The 18,383-nt window shown below is 44.1% G+C and overlaps 1 protein-coding gene across 1 annotated transcript in view; it reads right to left on the reverse strand.

The window, feature by feature from the left end:
* NELL2 (neural EGFL like 2) overlaps nucleotides 1-8,553 on the reverse strand; it is a 160,603-nt gene extending 152,050 nt beyond the window's left edge. The window contains exons 1-2 of the mRNA XM_054806789.1: nucleotides 8,093-8,553; nucleotides 7,792-7,920 (exon numbers count right to left, since the gene is read on the reverse strand). Of these exons, the coding sequence (XP_054662764.1) occupies nucleotides 7,792-7,920; nucleotides 8,093-8,147 (184 nt within the window). The 5' untranslated portion in view covers nucleotides 8,148-8,553. The remainder of the gene's footprint in view (nucleotides 1-7,791; nucleotides 7,921-8,092) is intronic.
* Nucleotides 8,554-18,383: the final 9,830 nt, after the last annotated feature.

The raw sequence follows: 18,383 nt of genomic DNA on the forward strand, positions 1-18,383 counted from the left end.
ACTAGTCTCAGCCATGCTTCGTGACTACAGAACTATGTCACAGCAAAAGCAATTACATAAGGGTAGCAAGACCTCGTTTTCCCATGTCACTACCCCTTGCTAATGCAATCCTCCCCCAGCAATATGGAAAGATGTGCTTGACAGCTACCCAGAAGAGTCACTGTCCCCCCTCTGATGGCACACGTGCTGCAGGTGCTGGGTTCTGTCTGGCACGCAGGACAGATGCCGTCCGGCTGTCAACATCTCATCTTTAACTTCAGCTGAGACCACTATCCCATGCTATGCTGCCAGGAGAGGCTGCCTGGTGAGCAGCCATCTGCACTTGGCTGCTCCTGATGGGGACGTCAGCATGGAGAGAGGCCTCCTTGGCCTCCATTCCTCCAACCATCCTGCCCCTTCTCACGGCACCAACCAGGGCTCTGCCTCGCATCACCACACTGACACTGTCTTCAGGTATTTGCTTCCATACATGCCCCAGAGCTGCACATCATACTCATCTTCAGCTTTCCAACAAATGTGCTGGGTTGAGCCCTGACATAATAGTAGCCTCAACAAGGCTTTTGTACTTGCAATATTTTAGAAGAGGCCTCATTGTAGAGGTAGGAACAAGCAAATGCAATTCTGTCCGTTATTAATCAGTATGAATTGTTTTGGGCAATGCTGAATGTAGAAACAGAACATGGTGAGGTACTAGAACAGGTTGCCCAGAGAGGTTGTGGATGTCCCATCCCTGGAAGTGTTCAAGGCCAGGTTGGATGGGGCTTTGGGCAACCTGGTCTAGTGGAGGGTGTCCCTGCCCATGGCAGGGGGGTTGGAACTAGATGATCTCTGAGGTCCCTTCCAACCCAAACCATTCTATGATTCTATGGTTATTTGAATTAACCTGAACAACCAAACAGTCATTAAAAAAAAAAGTTTCAGAGAATCAGCATTGCCCCAGTAGAAAACAGACCCCCAGGGACTTCAATTTATTGCAGATATTAGATGCATCTGGCCGTGAAAAGCACTGGGTCAGGCCCATGAGAACACAATAAAATATGACATTCCTCTAAAAGGAGTCACACCCTCACTGACTAATAGAAGCAGGTACTAATTCACTCCAAAGGCTGGAGACATCAGCTGTCCCACCAAGCCCAGGCAAAGCCGTGGAAGTCGAGCTGCTTGGCACCATCTCCCAAGGGGATCTAGGCAGGTAAGGTACGGTGCCTCCACCAACAAGCAGGTATCATTTCTCTCCTCACGCTGTAGCTTCTTCCAGAATCCATGCTCTTAAGAATTTAACAGACTGGAAGGTGACCATATCAAGACATACGGCAAGAGATGTGAGTACGAAAAAATTAAAACCTAAAGGCTATGGAGGGAATATTTAATTTCTGCTTATTTCCTTTCCATCTCCCCAAAAAGCCCATTGTTGAAAAACAAAACAAAAAAAAAAAGACAAGAAAATTTTATGCAAAATACCTTTTCTTGCGATGAACGACATAATTTTTAGAGCCGTACTTAAAACAACTTTATTGTTCTACACTTACGGCTTTGTGATGCTTTATATGCCTAATACATGCTCTCAGCAACATTATTTATTTGAAACTTTCAGCACTAAGACAGTTGCAATCCCCAAATGCCACAGGCCAAGTTTTCTGTCATTCCTTAACATTATTTTGTATCAACTGTGCACTAATGACCACATACAGGGATTACAAGCTTTTCTTCTCTGGAAACCTGACTTTCCTCGGTATCTGCCATATATTAGGACCTCATTTACTTTCCATTTCTCAGTCCTACCCTCTGCTGTACCCTTACAAGCATCAATCACCAGCCCGCGGTATTTAAGGTTTTTTTCTTCCCATAACTTTTTCCCTTTCTATTTTACAAATAAGCCAGCATGGCAGTAGTCAGCAAGCAACGCAGCCTCCAGTACTAGGTATACCCATGATTATTCAGCAGTGTATGGTTATGCAGTGGGTAAACCCATCCTAGTTCTCCATGCGTGGTAACTCAGCATGGTTGGGGATGGGAACTGGATGCAGGATTCTCACATACTACCTCCTCCTTTTTTGGGCAGGCTCTTCAAGCAGCAGATGCTTCCCAAACACCTCCTTTTGTTACCACTGCTAACAGAAGGATGCTGAATATTCATTTCTTCGGGAGCAAGGGGATGCCTCACGGCAGCAGTCCCTGCTCTGCAGGCCCTAGCAGAAGCAGCCCAGCTCTTTAGGGCTCGCCTTCAACATCCAGCCCAACTCCCCAGCAGCATCAATCACAACCCTGGTAGTGCCGTACCACAATGGTTACTGTTTGCACAGGTGGAGAGGTGACTTTGGGACATGCCAGATGTGGAAGGGGGTGGGGGCAATGGTGGGCAAGCATAGGCTGTTGTTCTAGATACACCAAGATCTGGATCTCTCTGGCTACCACATTATCATAGAGTAATTGCTTACACCAGATGTTTCTAACATTGAAAAACACTCCAGTACTTACTGAAATTAAACTCAATTATTTCAGTCTTTCTGAAAACTAGGGGGCAAGGGATTTTCTTTGTCTCTCTGAAAAATTCTGGGAATTTTTATTATCTACAGATGATCTCTATGCTGGAGGTCCAACATTTTGAGGATTCAGTGATTCTGAGAGAAACCAGCTTGCTTCCAAGACAAAAAAAAAAAAAAAGCTGCAGATAGGTATTCACTCTGCAGTCAGCCATGCCAGTTGGCAACATTAGCATCCTCTCCCCCAGCTGTCTCTTACTGCTCCTCTGGGAGATGAGTACAGCTGGAGAAAGGAGATTTTACGGGACTCTCTAATCCATGTCACTGCAGTCAGCCAGGTTCGCTCCTGAAGCTGGCCGACTCTGCCATCAGCAGACGTGGGAACGATGATATGATCTCTTGCTTTGGAAAAGTTGTGGGGACAGTAACCTCTAGCTCCCGGGCGGTGACAAGCAGCTGGGAACAGTAATATTTTCAGCACGCTCAGCTGGAACCTGGAGAAAGCATCTGTCCATAGTTCCAATGACAGGTGGCAAGGAAAAAAGTGTGTGTGAAGTGCATAGGTAATGTAAATATTCTTTCTGTAAGAGAAAGTTTACTCATATCTGGTCTTAAAGCTTTTTTTTTTTTTAGCTCCTTTAGTAATGTCCAGAGATGATGTCATGGGCAAAAAATCAGTGATCTTTCCAAAGGGATACAAGATAGATATTATATACATAGTAATATTGTCTTGCTAGCATTTTAAAATAATGGGCTAATGATCCAGTCATGCAGCAATAGGTAACAAATCATTTACACCAAGAGGCCTATTTTAGAGGGGTTTTTTTTTCCTGCCAGTAGTTTGTGCCAGCAAGCCCCAATTCAAAGAACAGTAGTGCTGAGTTCTTTCACGCATCCCACTGACAGATTATATCATTTCTTTGCTGTTTTATAGCACATTTTGTTCCCCATCAGACTATACCATATCTTGCCTCTAGAACTGTCCCACCTCATCAGAAATATCTAAATATTATTTATAACCATATTAAGAGTTGCATATCCTAACTGGCAGAGAAAAAGCTTATCCTCTGAATGAGTTCCAAGTTCTGCATTCAGATACACAAGCTCCCACATTTTCATGACTGTCGTATCCTTTTCATCTTTTCCTTAAAGGCATGTTCCTGTACTGGCAACCATCTGACTGCACGCTGCTGTCCACCCTTTAGCCTCCTCTTTGAGGAGTATATACACCTTTTGATGGGCGTATATCTTCCTTACATATCACTTGGCTTTCATTTTTAGTGCCTCTCATCACTTGATTTACAGTGTACCTTCCACCACCCTCCACTGCTGCTGGAGGCAGTTGGAGGGTGTCTCCACATACACTCTTTGGACAAAGATAGTCTGATACGTAGTATTTGCTTTCGACAGCAAGTAAGATCCAGAAAGACTATAAAAATACTATATCTATAAAAGTTATATAATACAGAGTCTAAAGGGAGGAGGGAGGGTGACAAAAAGTTACCGCCTAGAGGAGTGCCAGAGGAGACCAAGTTACTCCTGCAGCCCGTATTTAGATCCTCACACCTCAGAACACCATCTCCTATTGCAAGTTGAAATACCTGGCTCCATGGGGACCTTGCATGTGGTTAACGTTAAGTCTCCTGAGCATAGACTTCAGTCAGGTATGTCTGACCCACCCAAAACCCTCAGCACCCTCCAGCCTCTGTTGCTGGGGTTTTGTCTGCCTTCTCAAATTTCCCTGCAGTTACATACGCAACAAGTGCTCTTGCAGCAATATGATTTTTGTATTTGCATCGGAAAATGGCTACATTGACTTTCATCTTCACCAATCTCCTCAAATTGTATTAACACAATATATTTACAAAGAAAGAATTGTAAGAATGACAATTGGTATTCCTCCAAAAGCCTTCTTCAACTACATTAATTACACTTCAGTAATTTGGGTTTTACCTTTAGTGTCATCTGTGGGCTTTACCTTTAGTGTCATCTCTGTTTTGCAAAGGGAAAACTAAGGTATTGAAAATTTCACTGACTTACATAAACGGTCACAAACAGAGAGAACTTCGTGGTGTAGATATTCTGACTTCTGTTCTGCCACTCTGACCAGAAGAGGAATAATTTTCCTCTCAACATATTTTGACATAATAATATCTGCTGTTGGCTAGGAAGTGCTGGCAGATGTTCACATACAGCAACACTAACATTTTGGAAGACTTCCTCCTGTTTTCTGTTCATAATTGTATCTTCCCACAAGCTACACTGGAACATTTTACAATTACTTTGCAAATCACATTTCCAGAAAGAGAAGTCCCTGGAGCTAACTAGAGCCAGATTACAGTAGCATTCAGGTGCTACCATCCACTACAACCAAGGAGCGTCAGGCACCTAAAAAGCTTTAGAATTCAAGACCAAAGCATCTAATCCTGCTGAAATCAGTGGGAAGAGTTCTGCTTCCCGAATATGATACTTTCTATGAGATTTGTACAGTGACAGAGCAGATTGAACACAAAAAGAAAGTCCAAATCACTGTAAATTTCAAATGGTTATAATTATTTTTAAATCAGGAGCTGTATAAGGACCAATGTAAATGCTCTTGAATGGATTATAACAGACTAAAACTACCTTCAGAGAGTAACTGCTTACTGTGTTATATGGCCTAGAAATGTAAGTACCTTTGAAAATCAATTATGCAAAGAATTTGTCAGAACAGCCAATTAGATGCTAAAACCCTTGTATTGAAAATTGTTACTACATCTAATTAAGCAGTCAAAACTGACTTTTCACCTAGAAACAGAAGGAAAGAGACTATTCTGCTTTAGCTGTATGTACAATTTTCCCATCATGTATCTTTAATTGTCTGTTACCTGTTGGCAGTTCAACCTGCCGCTTTCATAATTTGTTTCTAAAATACAGAACAGCATTTAGGCTTTCTGTATGTTTTATGCCTATGTAAAGTAAGGCTTTACACCAGTTGAGAATGCGGTCTATCAAAAAAGGCAACATACTAAAATGTCATAAACATGTATAGAAGAAACCAAAAGGCAAAGGATCACAAGTTAAAGCTTCCAGAGTAAGTTCACAGATCATTTAAAGTAATTTGTGGCCTCTTCACAAAATCATCTGTGTCTAGGACTAAGGCTTTAGCTGGAATAAGGAAAAAACACATAGGCAAAACAAAATTTAAAGTCAGCATGTACATATATTTGAGATTCACATACTGCAAATACGTACATTAAGAGGCATACATTGCAGCAATGTTCACACAGTGTGAGCTCTAAGAGCAGAACAAAAATGACTAAGTGGACCCAGTGGTCTGATAAAGGAAGGAAATGTCTCTATTTCTAAATGCAAGTTCAAAAATGAAAATCTGTCTGCTCAGTAAGGACCCCATTTACTATAAGAAAAATCAGCAGTCATCTTATGCAGTAGCAGGAAAAATATCTCCAGTCCTGCAGGGAGCTGAAGACTTCCCAAGGGATACAGAGTGACTTCAACCACCATTTAGACTCAAGTGTTTTCATCCTTGTTATTCCTCCAATTTTTCTCAACAAAATAAGAAGGTTGGCGTGAAAATTTAAAACTCCTATCTCCTTTTGTTACAACTAAATTGCTAACCCACTTGGGAACTATGTACCCTCATAATTACAAAGAAAGAGGGAACAACTTAAAAAAATTCTTTAGTATCCCAGGAATTTTTTTGTCCCAACAGTGGGAAAATATACAATGAAATGTCTTATTCTTACAAACCTCTAATCCTGTTACCAATGAAGTCAAAGGGAGTTTTGACTTCCCCCTCACCCCAACCCATTATAGCACAATGGGGCCTCAACTCAGAGCCGTAACTTTAAAATTACAGCTATTTTAGGACACGAAGCCCACAGCCACACAAACGTGTTGTGGTTCCAAGCAGTCGCCCCCTTCACAGGGGACTCTGCCCTGCAGCCACAAGCCCATCACGATGCTTAAAACCAGCATGTGTCAGTGTTTCTGAACACATATACCCATGCGTCTCCACATTAATGTCCATAGTGACACATGCTGGCTGTACCAGGGAAGAACACCACTAGAGAGATCACCTTAAAAAAAAAAAAGCCTTTGGCAACTATTAGCTTCTGATAAATTATCTCATTAATGCAAACATGAAAAAGAAATTCCCTTTCCAGATCTTATCTCCCTTGAATTATAACTCTTCTGTACGGGTAACACAGCCTCTTGCCTGTTGCGCTAGAAATGCTTTCAGATCGGAGCTGAAACTCCTGGCATGACACAAGGAGCCAGCGCTCAAGTCTCCCTATTTTAAAACTACAGGCTGATGCGAAGATTTGCTCTTGCTCCACCAGATGTTGAGCCATATTCCTTGCTCTTGTTTAGTCATGTTTCCAAGGAGCATTTCATCATCTTTCAGAGAAGAGACTTGCTTCTAAAGGTCATTTTTAGGCTTTTTTTTTTTAATTAAGACAGGGTTTTTTTTTCCTGAAAGTGTTCTTGACTCCAGCTTCATTTAACGCATCAGTACGTTATTAAAGTATAATTCAAAAATACACTGATAATGAGCGAGTGTAGGCAATGTAACCTATGCCAATAAATTCAACTAGCCATTGACAGTTATTTTACAGTCCTTTATGAATTACAGTATAAGGAAGTTTAATTATTTTAATAAACCTCCTAAATGTATTTTTGAAAGATGGAACAAGATTACCATTTCATTTCTATTTGCAATATGAACTAAAACCCAATCACGAGCACTAAAAGAGACTAAAACTCATTCTTTGTTTCTCACAAGGGTTATGACATAGAAGCTCACAAGGGCCACTTTCCCTCGGTAAAAAAAAAGGGTCGTCTTATTTTCAGCCATCTGCCTCACTCCTCCGGGGCACTTCATTTCAGCATTTTGCTTGAAACTTTCAGTGAGCATTTCCTTAGCTGGAATTGGGGTATGTTTAGCGTTTCCCAAGTAAAGCAGAAGAGTGGGTGGTGCTATTATTCATCACTGCACCCCACGACTTACAAAATAAGCCATCTGCCATCCCCGTTCCTGCTGTACTTTAATTAAGCGTCTACCAGTCAAAGAAAAAAAAAAGGGGGGGGGGGGGTGAAAGAGAGGAAAAAAAGGGCGGGGGGGACAAAAAGAGTGGAAGAAAAGCGGGCAGGAAGGGATGGGTGAGGACCCCGAGTGGTTCAGGAGCGGGCAAACCCCGGGCGGCGGGGGGGGGGGGGGGGGCGGACGAGCCCCCCGTGCGCGGCGCAGGGGCCCGACCGCGGCGGCCGAAGTTGAGCGGGGCCGGGCGGGCTGGAGGCACGGTACCTGGGAAGAGGAAGGCTTTGCTCCCGTTGTGCAGCCCCGGCACCTGGCGCACGCCCTCCGCGGAGCCTCCCAGCTGTAGCTCGGACAGCACGTCGATCTGCAGCGAGGGGTCCACGCCAAAGCCTGCAACTGACCCAGAAAGTGCCGTTACCCCACCCGCCGACACTGCAACTTTCCGAGCACCCCCCTCCCTCCGCCGCCGCCGCGCCCCGCACCTGCGGCCGCCCGGGGACCAGGGCATCGCCGCCGCGAAGCTCCTCCGGTCCCCGGTGCCCGCCCGGCGGGTCCGGCATCCGCCTACCTGGCCCCAGACAGAGGAGAAGGCAGAGCGTGCTCAAGCGGATGCCCGACTCCATGGTACACCGATGCGCTTAGTCCATAGTCCCCCTCCTCCGGCTGCTGCGGGTGAAAAACCTCCGGGGCAGAGGCTGGGTCCCTCCCCGCCTCTCACCGGGAGGAGCGGACCCCCCGCCGCCCCGCAGCGCGCATCACCGCGGGCGCCGCGCCGCCCCGCCGCCGGCCGGAGCACACAAAGGCGAGGGCGGGGGGCGGGCGGGCAGCGCAGCCCTCCGCCCGCGGGCAGACAATGGGGGGAGCCCGCCGGAGCCTGCCGCCGCCGTGCGAGCGAGCAAGCGAGGCCGCGGCAGCCAGGAGGCGGAGGCGGCGCGCCCGTGCCCCGCAGCTCCCCGCCCCGCCGGCACCAGGCGCAGCCCCTCGGCTGGGGAGCCGCCGCAGCCTCCGCCCGGCTCCCGCGGGAGCGCCGGTCTCCTCCCCGCCGTCCAGTGGGGACAGCGGGGCCGGCGGGAGGGGCCGCCGGTTTATGCCGCGGCTGTAGGAGCCGCCCACCGCCTCCACCGGGCCGGGCAGGGCCGGGCAGGGCAGGGCCGGGGGGAGGCGCCGCCCCGCCGCCCCGTCCGTCGGGGGATCGCCGGGCGCGGAGGGGAGAGGGACCCGCCGTCGGGGGGCTGCGGGCTGGGAAGTTTGAGGGGAGCCGCCCGGGAGCTTCGCCGCGGGAGGGCCGGGGGCGGCGGGGAGGGCCGGGCTGCCCCGCGGGAGGCAGCGGCTGGCAGCGGCCGGGCGGCGCTTGGAACGAGCCCTCGGGGCGCTCCCCTGCCTCCCGGCGGTGCGGCCTCGGCGCTTTGTTGGCGTCCGCCCGTGTTGAAGTCACGGCTTGAATTCCCATCCCGAGGTAATGCCGTCCAGGCTCTGGCGAAACCTCAGCCTCATCTTTGAGCACGAATAAAAACAATTTGCGGGGTGAAAAAGAAACCGGGAGGTTTCCAGTAGTTGACTAAGATGGGAGTGTGCGGAGCTAGGGCAGGGCTGTCAGTCGCAGGTTCCCGTTTGCCCTGACGTGAAGGTCGATTTTACACAGCAGTCCTGTCCTCGGTTCCTTAACAAACCTTCCTCCCCCCCAGCAAGTGACATTTCTGTGCCTCACTTTGTGTGCCTATAAAGGGGGCTAAGAATAGCCTTGTTCTTCCCTTCCCTTTCATAGACTCCCAACGTGCAAGGCAGAAATGTCTTGTTGCCAGTTTGTCAAATTCTGTGGAATAAAGGATTGGGGGGTTAATTTTTTTTCTAGTTTCACATGCATGTCAGCAAGACCCTGATGTCAGCTGATGATTCCAGTATTGTTTATTGACCTCCGCCAAATTCATCCTCTATGATCTTTACAAATAATAACATCTTTACAAGTAACTTTTACAAATCTTTCCCAATAATTCCAAAGGCTAGAAGAGGGATTTTTTTTCCCTTTTTTTTTTTTCTTCAAAGATGACCATGGGAGTCGATGGTAAATGTCCCTTCCAGGCCAGATTAACCAACTGAGATTGTAGGCAACGTACAAAGCAAACACTTTCTTTCCTATAAGAAAAAAGGAGAGAGGAGGGTCTAAAGATGAAAGCGGGAAAATGCAATCTATCCCTCAACCCAAATCCACAACAGGGGTGTTAGAACACAGCTCCAGCATGCCCCACCACAGGTGTCACCCTTGGAAGAGCTACAGGCTTCTCCTCCAGGTGGTGGAGCAAGTCCAGCCCTGTGAGAGGTGCTTCTACAGCCACTGCCCATTGCAACTCACCTGAAAACCAAAAAAGGAGTCCTGCTGCTGGTACCAGCTATGTAACTGGCCACACGGCATCCCTGTTGTTGTGTCTTGCATAGGCAGAGGAGATAGTGGCATCCCATCCCCATCCTAACCAGCCGAGCACCTCTTCTGCACCAAAGCTTTGTCTCCAGCCTGTGGAACTGTGCTTCCGAACTCAAAATCCGCTGGCTGCCGGAGCAGTCTAATGGATGATGTGTTTTCTTGGGGCAGTTAATGGACAACAGCCACACATCAGTGATTGTTTTCATGCTATTTCAATCACATTGGTTACAGATAACTGAACCAGAAGCAATTAATTTGAGAAGAAATAGAAAGTCTAGAGCAATAATGGTGCGTAATGAGCCCCACCGCCAGTTGAGTCAGGCACACAGGTGAACAAACCCAAAGAGGCAAACATCTGCCTTGAATTCTTCGCATCTGCCAGCAGCCACTGACCATTTCCATCAGCTGGGGCTGCCAGAGTGGAGTAAGCGTGTAAATCAGGTGGAGTCCGCCCCTTTGATAATCCATTTCTCTCTCAATAGATCTCTGGGGAGTGGCCACTCATCTTCATGTCACATACATGAAAAATCACTCAAAACACCATCCAACCTGTTTTATTTATTCCCTCTTATCCATGTGGAGCCCAGGGCAGACATTATATGCATTGCACAGAGCTGTGTTTCTGCTGTGTGAGATGTCAATAGTGACATAATTCAGCTAACCAAGAAGTAAGCGAACAGCAAAATGAGAATTTCTACCAGTACAAGGAATATGATATTGATGATTAGATCTTTCAAATAGTTGGCTAAACCTCACATGTATTTCTACCCATAGAATCACTTTCGATCACTCTAGAAACATATAGTTTTGCAGTCTTTCTATGCATGTCCTTACTCAAATCTGGGTATTATGGAAATACCTGAAAGAAAATGGGATTTATGCCTTCAGTTGGCTGGAATGCTCTTCCCTTTGATGGGAACCATGTCTTTGAGCCAAGAGATCTACGCACACATCACACTGAGGCTCACCATCATCTACTCCACACAGGGCAAAGGGTAGCAGACCTAAGAAAGTGGCACAGCATAAAAGTACCACGTACTGGTGAAAGCACAATATTCTAGTGCTTTCTATATTAAGCAAGGTCTCTGTCTAAAGCAGCCCATTCCAGATATTAACCTTTAAGGCTCTCTGCAAGTTTCAAGGCTCTCTAGAGTCTCAGAGGTATCTTCTTTTTTGTGGGTTGGGGTTTTTTTTTGTTTGGGGGTTTTTTTGTGAGCTAAGAGAGTTCTGATCTCTACAAACATTAGAAGTAGGATTGCTCACAGAGACATCCACAGGAGACAAGGCTCATCTTTTGTGTTGCCCATGGGACTTCTCCTGTGACTTTCTTCAGAATACCAACTGGTCATAGGCCTTACCACACCTACAGTGAAACAGCCTTCTCTTTACGAAACCTCTAGGATGCAGTGACATCCTGTAATTCCACAGCAATGGATATGTCAACAGTACCACATAGACAGTTTGTCCAAGTGGAAAGGCTTCCTGAGGAGCTGACCTGGGCTCAGCCACCAAATCTCCTGGAAGGGGGAATGGCCCTGGCGGTGATGTCGCTGCCCGACAGGCAAGTGAGTCCACCATGCTTGAGTCACACTAGCAGGAGCTCACTGTGTAACACAACTTTGACGCTCTGTAATACAACTGACTTACAAACAGTCTTCTGGTCATCAGTGTTTCAATTTCAATTAGATTTTTGGGTTAAACAGATATCGTGATATTGACCCACACCCCCATCTAACCTCTTACTAGATCCTAAAAAAATCAGTAAGTCTTCTGAATAATGACTAATACAACAATTTTCATGCCAAATGAAAAGTTAAGGGCTGTGTTACAAGCCCCAAATTCATGAATGATTTCATTGCAAAGGGAATCTCATATTAATTACACTCATATTAATTATATGCTAATAAACTGAACTGAGTAAAGCTCTTAAAGCATGTAGATGACAATCCTGCACTGGGAAGGCATTACCTCTCTTACTGCAGCTTATCTGGGTCTATTTATTTTTAAAGAAAAGCATGAATATTTCATTCACAGTAGTTTTACCCATGTATTCCTATGCCGGAACCTGGAGAGTCCATGTGAATTTAAGAAATACGTAAGGAACTGTCACTGACCTACTTATAAAACACTGATGCAACTTCTTTTCTGAGAGTATAGAAAACTATCTTCCTTATATTGCAAAACACACACAGTTGTTTACCCAACATTATACTGCTTTAATGCAGCATTTATACAGAAAAATATTTGTAAAACATGATGTTCCATAATTAATACTTTTTGAAGTGGAACAAGGAGAATAGTCTGTTGTCATAGAGAAGCAGCATTTTAATTTGAGTAAATTTGATACTGCAAGGGATGAGGGCTTTTATTAGTTACTGTCAGGGAAAATGCAGGCAAATTATGCTGCTGCAGTTTCCGTTAATACCCTTCAATGTGGACTTCTGTCTGCACCGTTATATCATTATGATCCAGATTTTCCTTCTATGAAAACAGTCGTGTGTAAAGACCGTACAGTTGTTGTGTGATGTGTAAAATGCCTTGTGGGACTAAGGTGAGACCACCAAACTAATTTTCACTTGTTTTCTAAATGATGGCTTCAACAGCGAGGAGCAAAGCTCGGATGCTCTTCTTGAATAAACCTCAGGTGTTTATTAGATAGTTTTCTCTTGCCAGCTTCCTGACCAGATCTGGGAACTTCTCCTGTGGCACCCTCTCCCTCCAACACATACACACATCTATTTGTTTCTATAAAGCAGACGATTTACTTTTGCTGCTTCATTACCCTCCTCACATCTCCCCACTTGCATAGTCTTCTCTTCCTGATCCCCCAAATGCTTTCTGCCCTTTAGCATCTTTCCCTCGCACAGGGGCTGTCTCTCTTTTCCCCTTTCTCACACACAAACGTGGATGCACACCCACTCCTTTGCTCATCTTCTCTTTGCAATTTGTCTGTCTTGCAGCCTCCCCTACGTAGGAGCTGGTATCTGTATTAGCATCCTGCATGCTGCAGGTTTCCCGTCTCCGAAATGAACTCTGTCTTTCTGACCAGGAAAGCCTTGAAGAACTTGGGATTTAAATACAGCATTTGGCTAAGACCCAGCAGAGACTGTCAAAATGACTAAGCTACACACCCGACCGTGACAGTACCAGTCCAGTTAAAATGCCTTGGCGTCAAAGGCGTTCCTCTCAAGCACACATCAGCTGAAGAGATGTCACCCATTTTAGTTACAGTTATGAATGTTTCATACAGATTTGATATTGCCCCACTTGTAATTGCAAAAATTACTTACCATCTTACCATCAGAAAACAGAGATGTGAAACAAAAGCTATAGCTATTTAAGGAACACAGCTTACGTCTCTTAAAGTTTCACATCTTCCTGGCTTTTTATCCCACTTGAGGATACTTCATGTCTTGTGCCTGAGGTTGCAGCTTTGGCAAGCGGACTGGCGCAGTCAGCAGTGCGGAAGCAGCACCAGGAGTGGTGGAAATTACGAGGTGGTTGTTACGGCTGCATTCTTCTGGGTGCAGAAAGAGAAATGGAAGCAATTACATTAATGAGAGGTAGAGATGAAGGTATTTTTCGGAAGTTTTCCCAAAGATTCTTGTTTGATTCAAGGGCAAGGAAGAAGGGCTGGAAGTGCAGGCTACGCTCTCTTTTCCCCAAACTTGAACCTTGATTCTTCAAAGTTGCAAGGTGCCCACATTAACCTTCTTTGCTAAAGTCTTGTTTTTTATACTAGCATTATTTTCTTCCTCGAAGAGGGTGCACATCCCTTTGATGTAAGGTAGAAGTGATAGACTGCCCTGCTGGCAGCCTTCACACATTATGATGCCTAAAAATGTCTTTCCACAGAAAATGTCAGCTAGGAGTGCTGGCGTTGTATTTGGTGCGTGGAACCATATGAAGTAAGACGAGGATAGTTCATGATCAGGATTTAATTATCTCAGTTCTGTCAGTCCAGGCCGCAATAACAATTAGGCAAGATTAGAGTTAAATTACCTTGACCCAAGTGTACTCTGTGTTTTGATCATTTTGCCATCTGAAATATTATCCCCTGTTAAAAAATAGATCAGCATATCCATCACAAATATTTATGATAACAAAGCTGGCATGGAAAGACTTTAATCTGGTGTGTTTTACTCTTATAATAAAGAAGAAAAAAACGTCTATGCAGCCCACACTAGAGCTAGACACTGGCTGGAGTACGAGTCCCTGAAAGAGGGTGGTGCAATTTTTTTCTTCTTCCACCACCTAATGTAATACGGTAATTCCATCTGCAAGTACCAAAGTGGAGAGAGGATTTCTGACAGTAGAAGACTCTCTACTGTAGAAAACAAAGGGAAAACAAAATCCTGTAGCTGAGAATCAAATCAGAACAAATCCATACTTGACAGCAGAATTTGTTCATGACCGCAAAGGGTTTGACGAATTCTCCAGGCTTTATTCTCATTAAAAGCAGATGCCATTTTAGAGAACAGGCTGTTCTTACAGGTTTGACACAGATGTCAGTGGGTGACATTTACAGCTTGCTGTGGTGGTCGGAGTCAGTGGAGAGATTCCAGGCTACTTTGGATGAGGAAGCAGATCCAGACCCTGTCCCCAGACCCTGCTCACTCGAAAAGCATGGCAGACACTTGCGGTACTGGGCTCTGCTTTCCCTCTCGTGTGCACAAGCTGCCGTACCAACAAATTCCCCAAATCCAGCACAGATAATTTCAAAGAAATCCCGTCTGCCTGGTGTGTCATGAGTGGGACTGCAGTGGAACAGAATATTAATACCTGTCATACATCCATTTAGTTTTCAGTTGAGCAAAGCCAGATTTTGGCTCTTGCATTGCAGAGAGAGGAAAAAAACAGTTTAAAATGTGCTTGTGACCTCAAAGGTACAAATTTAACAGTTCCTAGTGTAGTCTAATTACTTCTGCAATATCTGGAAAGAAAGTATCACAGGATCTTTTACACTGCCTGACAAATAATAGGCTTTTCAAACTTGATCTGTACAGTTTTCATACCCAAAGGCATATTTATTGGGCAAACTGGAATAGCTTCAATGATTCTATCAGTATATCAGATAATTAAGAAGGCCTTTAAGTAGAGTAGCATTATGTAGCAGCATCAACACATCATCAAACTCCAGTTCTTAAAGGACCTTGTGTTTCTACTGCCTAGAGACAAAAATGTAGAAGAAAGGTGAAAACCTGGGGGGTGAGGGGCCTTCTACACTTTGGTGCAGACACCTGAGCCGTATCAGACTCTTCTGCTGGGAGATCTGTAAATACTTGTTAGCTGAGATGCTGTGGTGCTGGGACACGGTGGGTGGCTTCTGGACCCGAGGAGGCAAGTTTGAACAGCGCAGCGCTCCGGCACAGCGACGTCTGGGGATTTCTGAAGCCTGCTTCAATGCACATGCTAAACATGCCCAGTGCCAGCCTCTCCAAATCTGCCTGCGGCTGAAGGGAGACCTCCTGACTTGCATCGTCCAGAAGAGGAAATGCATGCTGCGCCTTGGCCCACGCTTCATTGGGTTAGTCCTACAGATGTAATGAAAGAAACCCTAATTCCAAAGAGCCAGAACCAACAGTCTGGTGACAAATTTGATTGGCAATTCCAGAGTGTACATGTACATCATGTATTTTAAAATTTGTATCATTTTAGCATTGCTTTTTAAGCCACAAAATTACAATTTACCATTAATTAATATAGCTAAATCATTACTGAACATGATACTAAATTCCATTATTCCCTTTTTTGAACAAACAAAAGGAAGATAAAGATTTGGGCCCACATTTTCTTAAAAATTAGCATCTAGAGACAAATTCTAACACATATTTTAGATCCCACTCCTTGTCCCTCTAATAGCAGAAACGTACATAGGGCTAGGAGGACCAGGTTCAAGTACCTGCTTCGTCTGATTACAGCATATGCTTCATCCTGGCTTATCTCTATTGCTACTGAGCACCCAACTCTTGAGTTATTTCCAGCAGAAAATTATTTTACCATAAAATGCTTGATTAGTCCTAATCTAAGTGGTCTGTTTTTCAAAAGTCTGAGCACTAGACATTTCTCATGAACATCACTTGCAGTCTTACTCCTTACTTGTTCAAGCACATGTAAAGCTAGAGATCCTGTATTTGAACATACCTGCTTGGCTATGGGATTTAGACTGTTAATGGGGACAGGTGGCGGTCAATAGCTTCAGTACCACTGAAGTAACCACTGATGAAAAAACAATTTTAGAAGCTGGGAATTCCTCACATTCTTGGTTTTGAATTCTAACAACAGTGTAACCTTGAGAAATAAATTAAACATCTAAAATAACATCGGTGGTTAGGTACTTCCCCATTCTTGGATGGGGAAGAGGATTCAGGAGCCAGCATGCTAAATCACAGGTGTGTAAGTCACAGAAAGGGACAGAGATACAGGACAGGAGGGTTACTGGTGGTTGAGAAACCAGCACCTAGTTGGGAAGAAATGAAACAACTGTGAATAAGTAACTTTTATTAGAAGGGAACACAAAAAGATGTTCAATGATGATCATTTCTTTTAGAGGAGGATAAAGGTAGGAGTTAAAGTGTGCCACCTAAACTGTTAAGGATGTGTAGGAGAAACTAACTGTTAGCACACAAATTCTAGATCCTAGAAAAATAAATCCAGAGCTGTAAACACTCCACATACCTGTGGATCAAAATGAGTAAGCATGAAGAAATGCTATGTGTAATGGAGTTCATTAGCTCAGTAACAATGGGGCTTGGTTCAGAGAGTATGGTCCCAAGTAAAATAATTAAGATGAGAATAATTATGATATCCCTATTTACATGAATATTTCCCTTGAAGCCAATAGAATTACAAGTATGGGTGAATGAAATCACACTCAGGCTAAATAATTGAAGCTATATGCAAAGCATCAGCATTTTTAAAATAAAATAGCAGTATTTAAAACAGGACTTTTTCTTCCAGAGAAATAATCATTTTAAAAAAATGTGATTCATAACTTTAGAATGGAAGCTATTTATAACCTGTGCTTTAGCAGATCTCCACAGTTCAGAACAAAGAAACAAGGGAAGGCACAGGATAATTAAATGGTAAAATTCAAGGATTAATTTTGATCTCCAAAGCATCTTTCAGGAATGGATACCACGTTAAAGGAGTGCAAATAAAATAGAAGATTTGACAGGCACGATACAACTCATACAGTAAGATGAAGCTCAGAAAGTACTCAAACACAGTCAAACACACAGCGACAAATAGTAAGTAATGCAAGTAAATCACGTATGGAAAGCTGACTATTATATATAGGCTTATTGGACTGCTAAGTATAAAGGAAGAAAGCACAGGGTGAGAAAAATTGCAGTGAAGTTAAATGATTTATTTGGGTGTCAGAAAAGAAGGGCTGGGGGTGAATCTTTACTCTGAAGTTACATGCAATGATGTGAAAGCCCTGTTGGATAAAAGATATTAAAAACAGCAGTGGTGTAACTACTCCAGAAATATATGTTCCAATAATTCATGGTACCAAATGGAATTCATCAGAGATTCTGAGGAAATTCTAAGAATGAAGCACAATTCCAGCCTACCATAATTTATCATTAAAGATATGTAATTCATCATTAAAACAGCCACTCAGCTGGATAGCTGGAAAATGGCCAACGCTGTAGCAATCTTCAAAATAGCTCTTAAGACTGACCCTCAGAAATGAAATCTAGAGCATCTTAATTCATTAACAGGGAAAATAGTTGAGAAAATCATTTTAAATACTTATGAAACACCTACAGGTGATACGTAGGAGAGAGAAAAAATCAGGATGAATAAATTGCAAGTCAGCACAGATCTGCAGAGATAAATTGATATACTTATCAGTAAAGATAAATTGTGCTTTCCTAATCTGTTCAAATGTTATAGAGAGTTAGCAAAATATTGACTAAAAGAGAATCACGGGATATGCATTTACAGAGACATTTGATAATATCATTCACATGAGGCTTTTAAGGAAACTCAGTAACCCTGAGGTAGGAGATAAGGTCTTTGTTACGGGTTAAAGAGAGAGAAAAGGATGGGGATGAATGGCAGATGATTGGGATGAAAAGGTGGTAGAGTGTGATGCCACAGGGACTGTACCAGAGGATCGCTGCGAGGATTAATGCCACTCTTTCTCCGGACCCATCTATTTATTAATGGCCAGGAAGAGAGGGAATACAATGAGATGGCAAAACCACTGACAACACAAACCTATTAAATTAGATAAAACTAAGGTGTCTGTAAATAACTCTTGGGACTTGTTGCAAAGCTAGCAACAGGAAAGGAAATTATGTTCAGCATAAGCTACTGCAGAGATATGGCTATAAAGCAAACTGCTTAAACTGCTTAGACTCATTAGTGGGGTCTGAACGAGTTATGGGAGAGCCTTGCTGATTTGCATTTGGGAGAGGAGAACTACTAC

This window comes from Grus americana, chromosome 1, assembly GCF_028858705.1.
Source record: "Grus americana isolate bGruAme1 chromosome 1, bGruAme1.mat, whole genome shotgun sequence".
In the NCBI taxonomy this organism is placed as follows: domain Eukaryota; kingdom Metazoa; phylum Chordata; class Aves; order Gruiformes; family Gruidae; genus Grus; species Grus americana.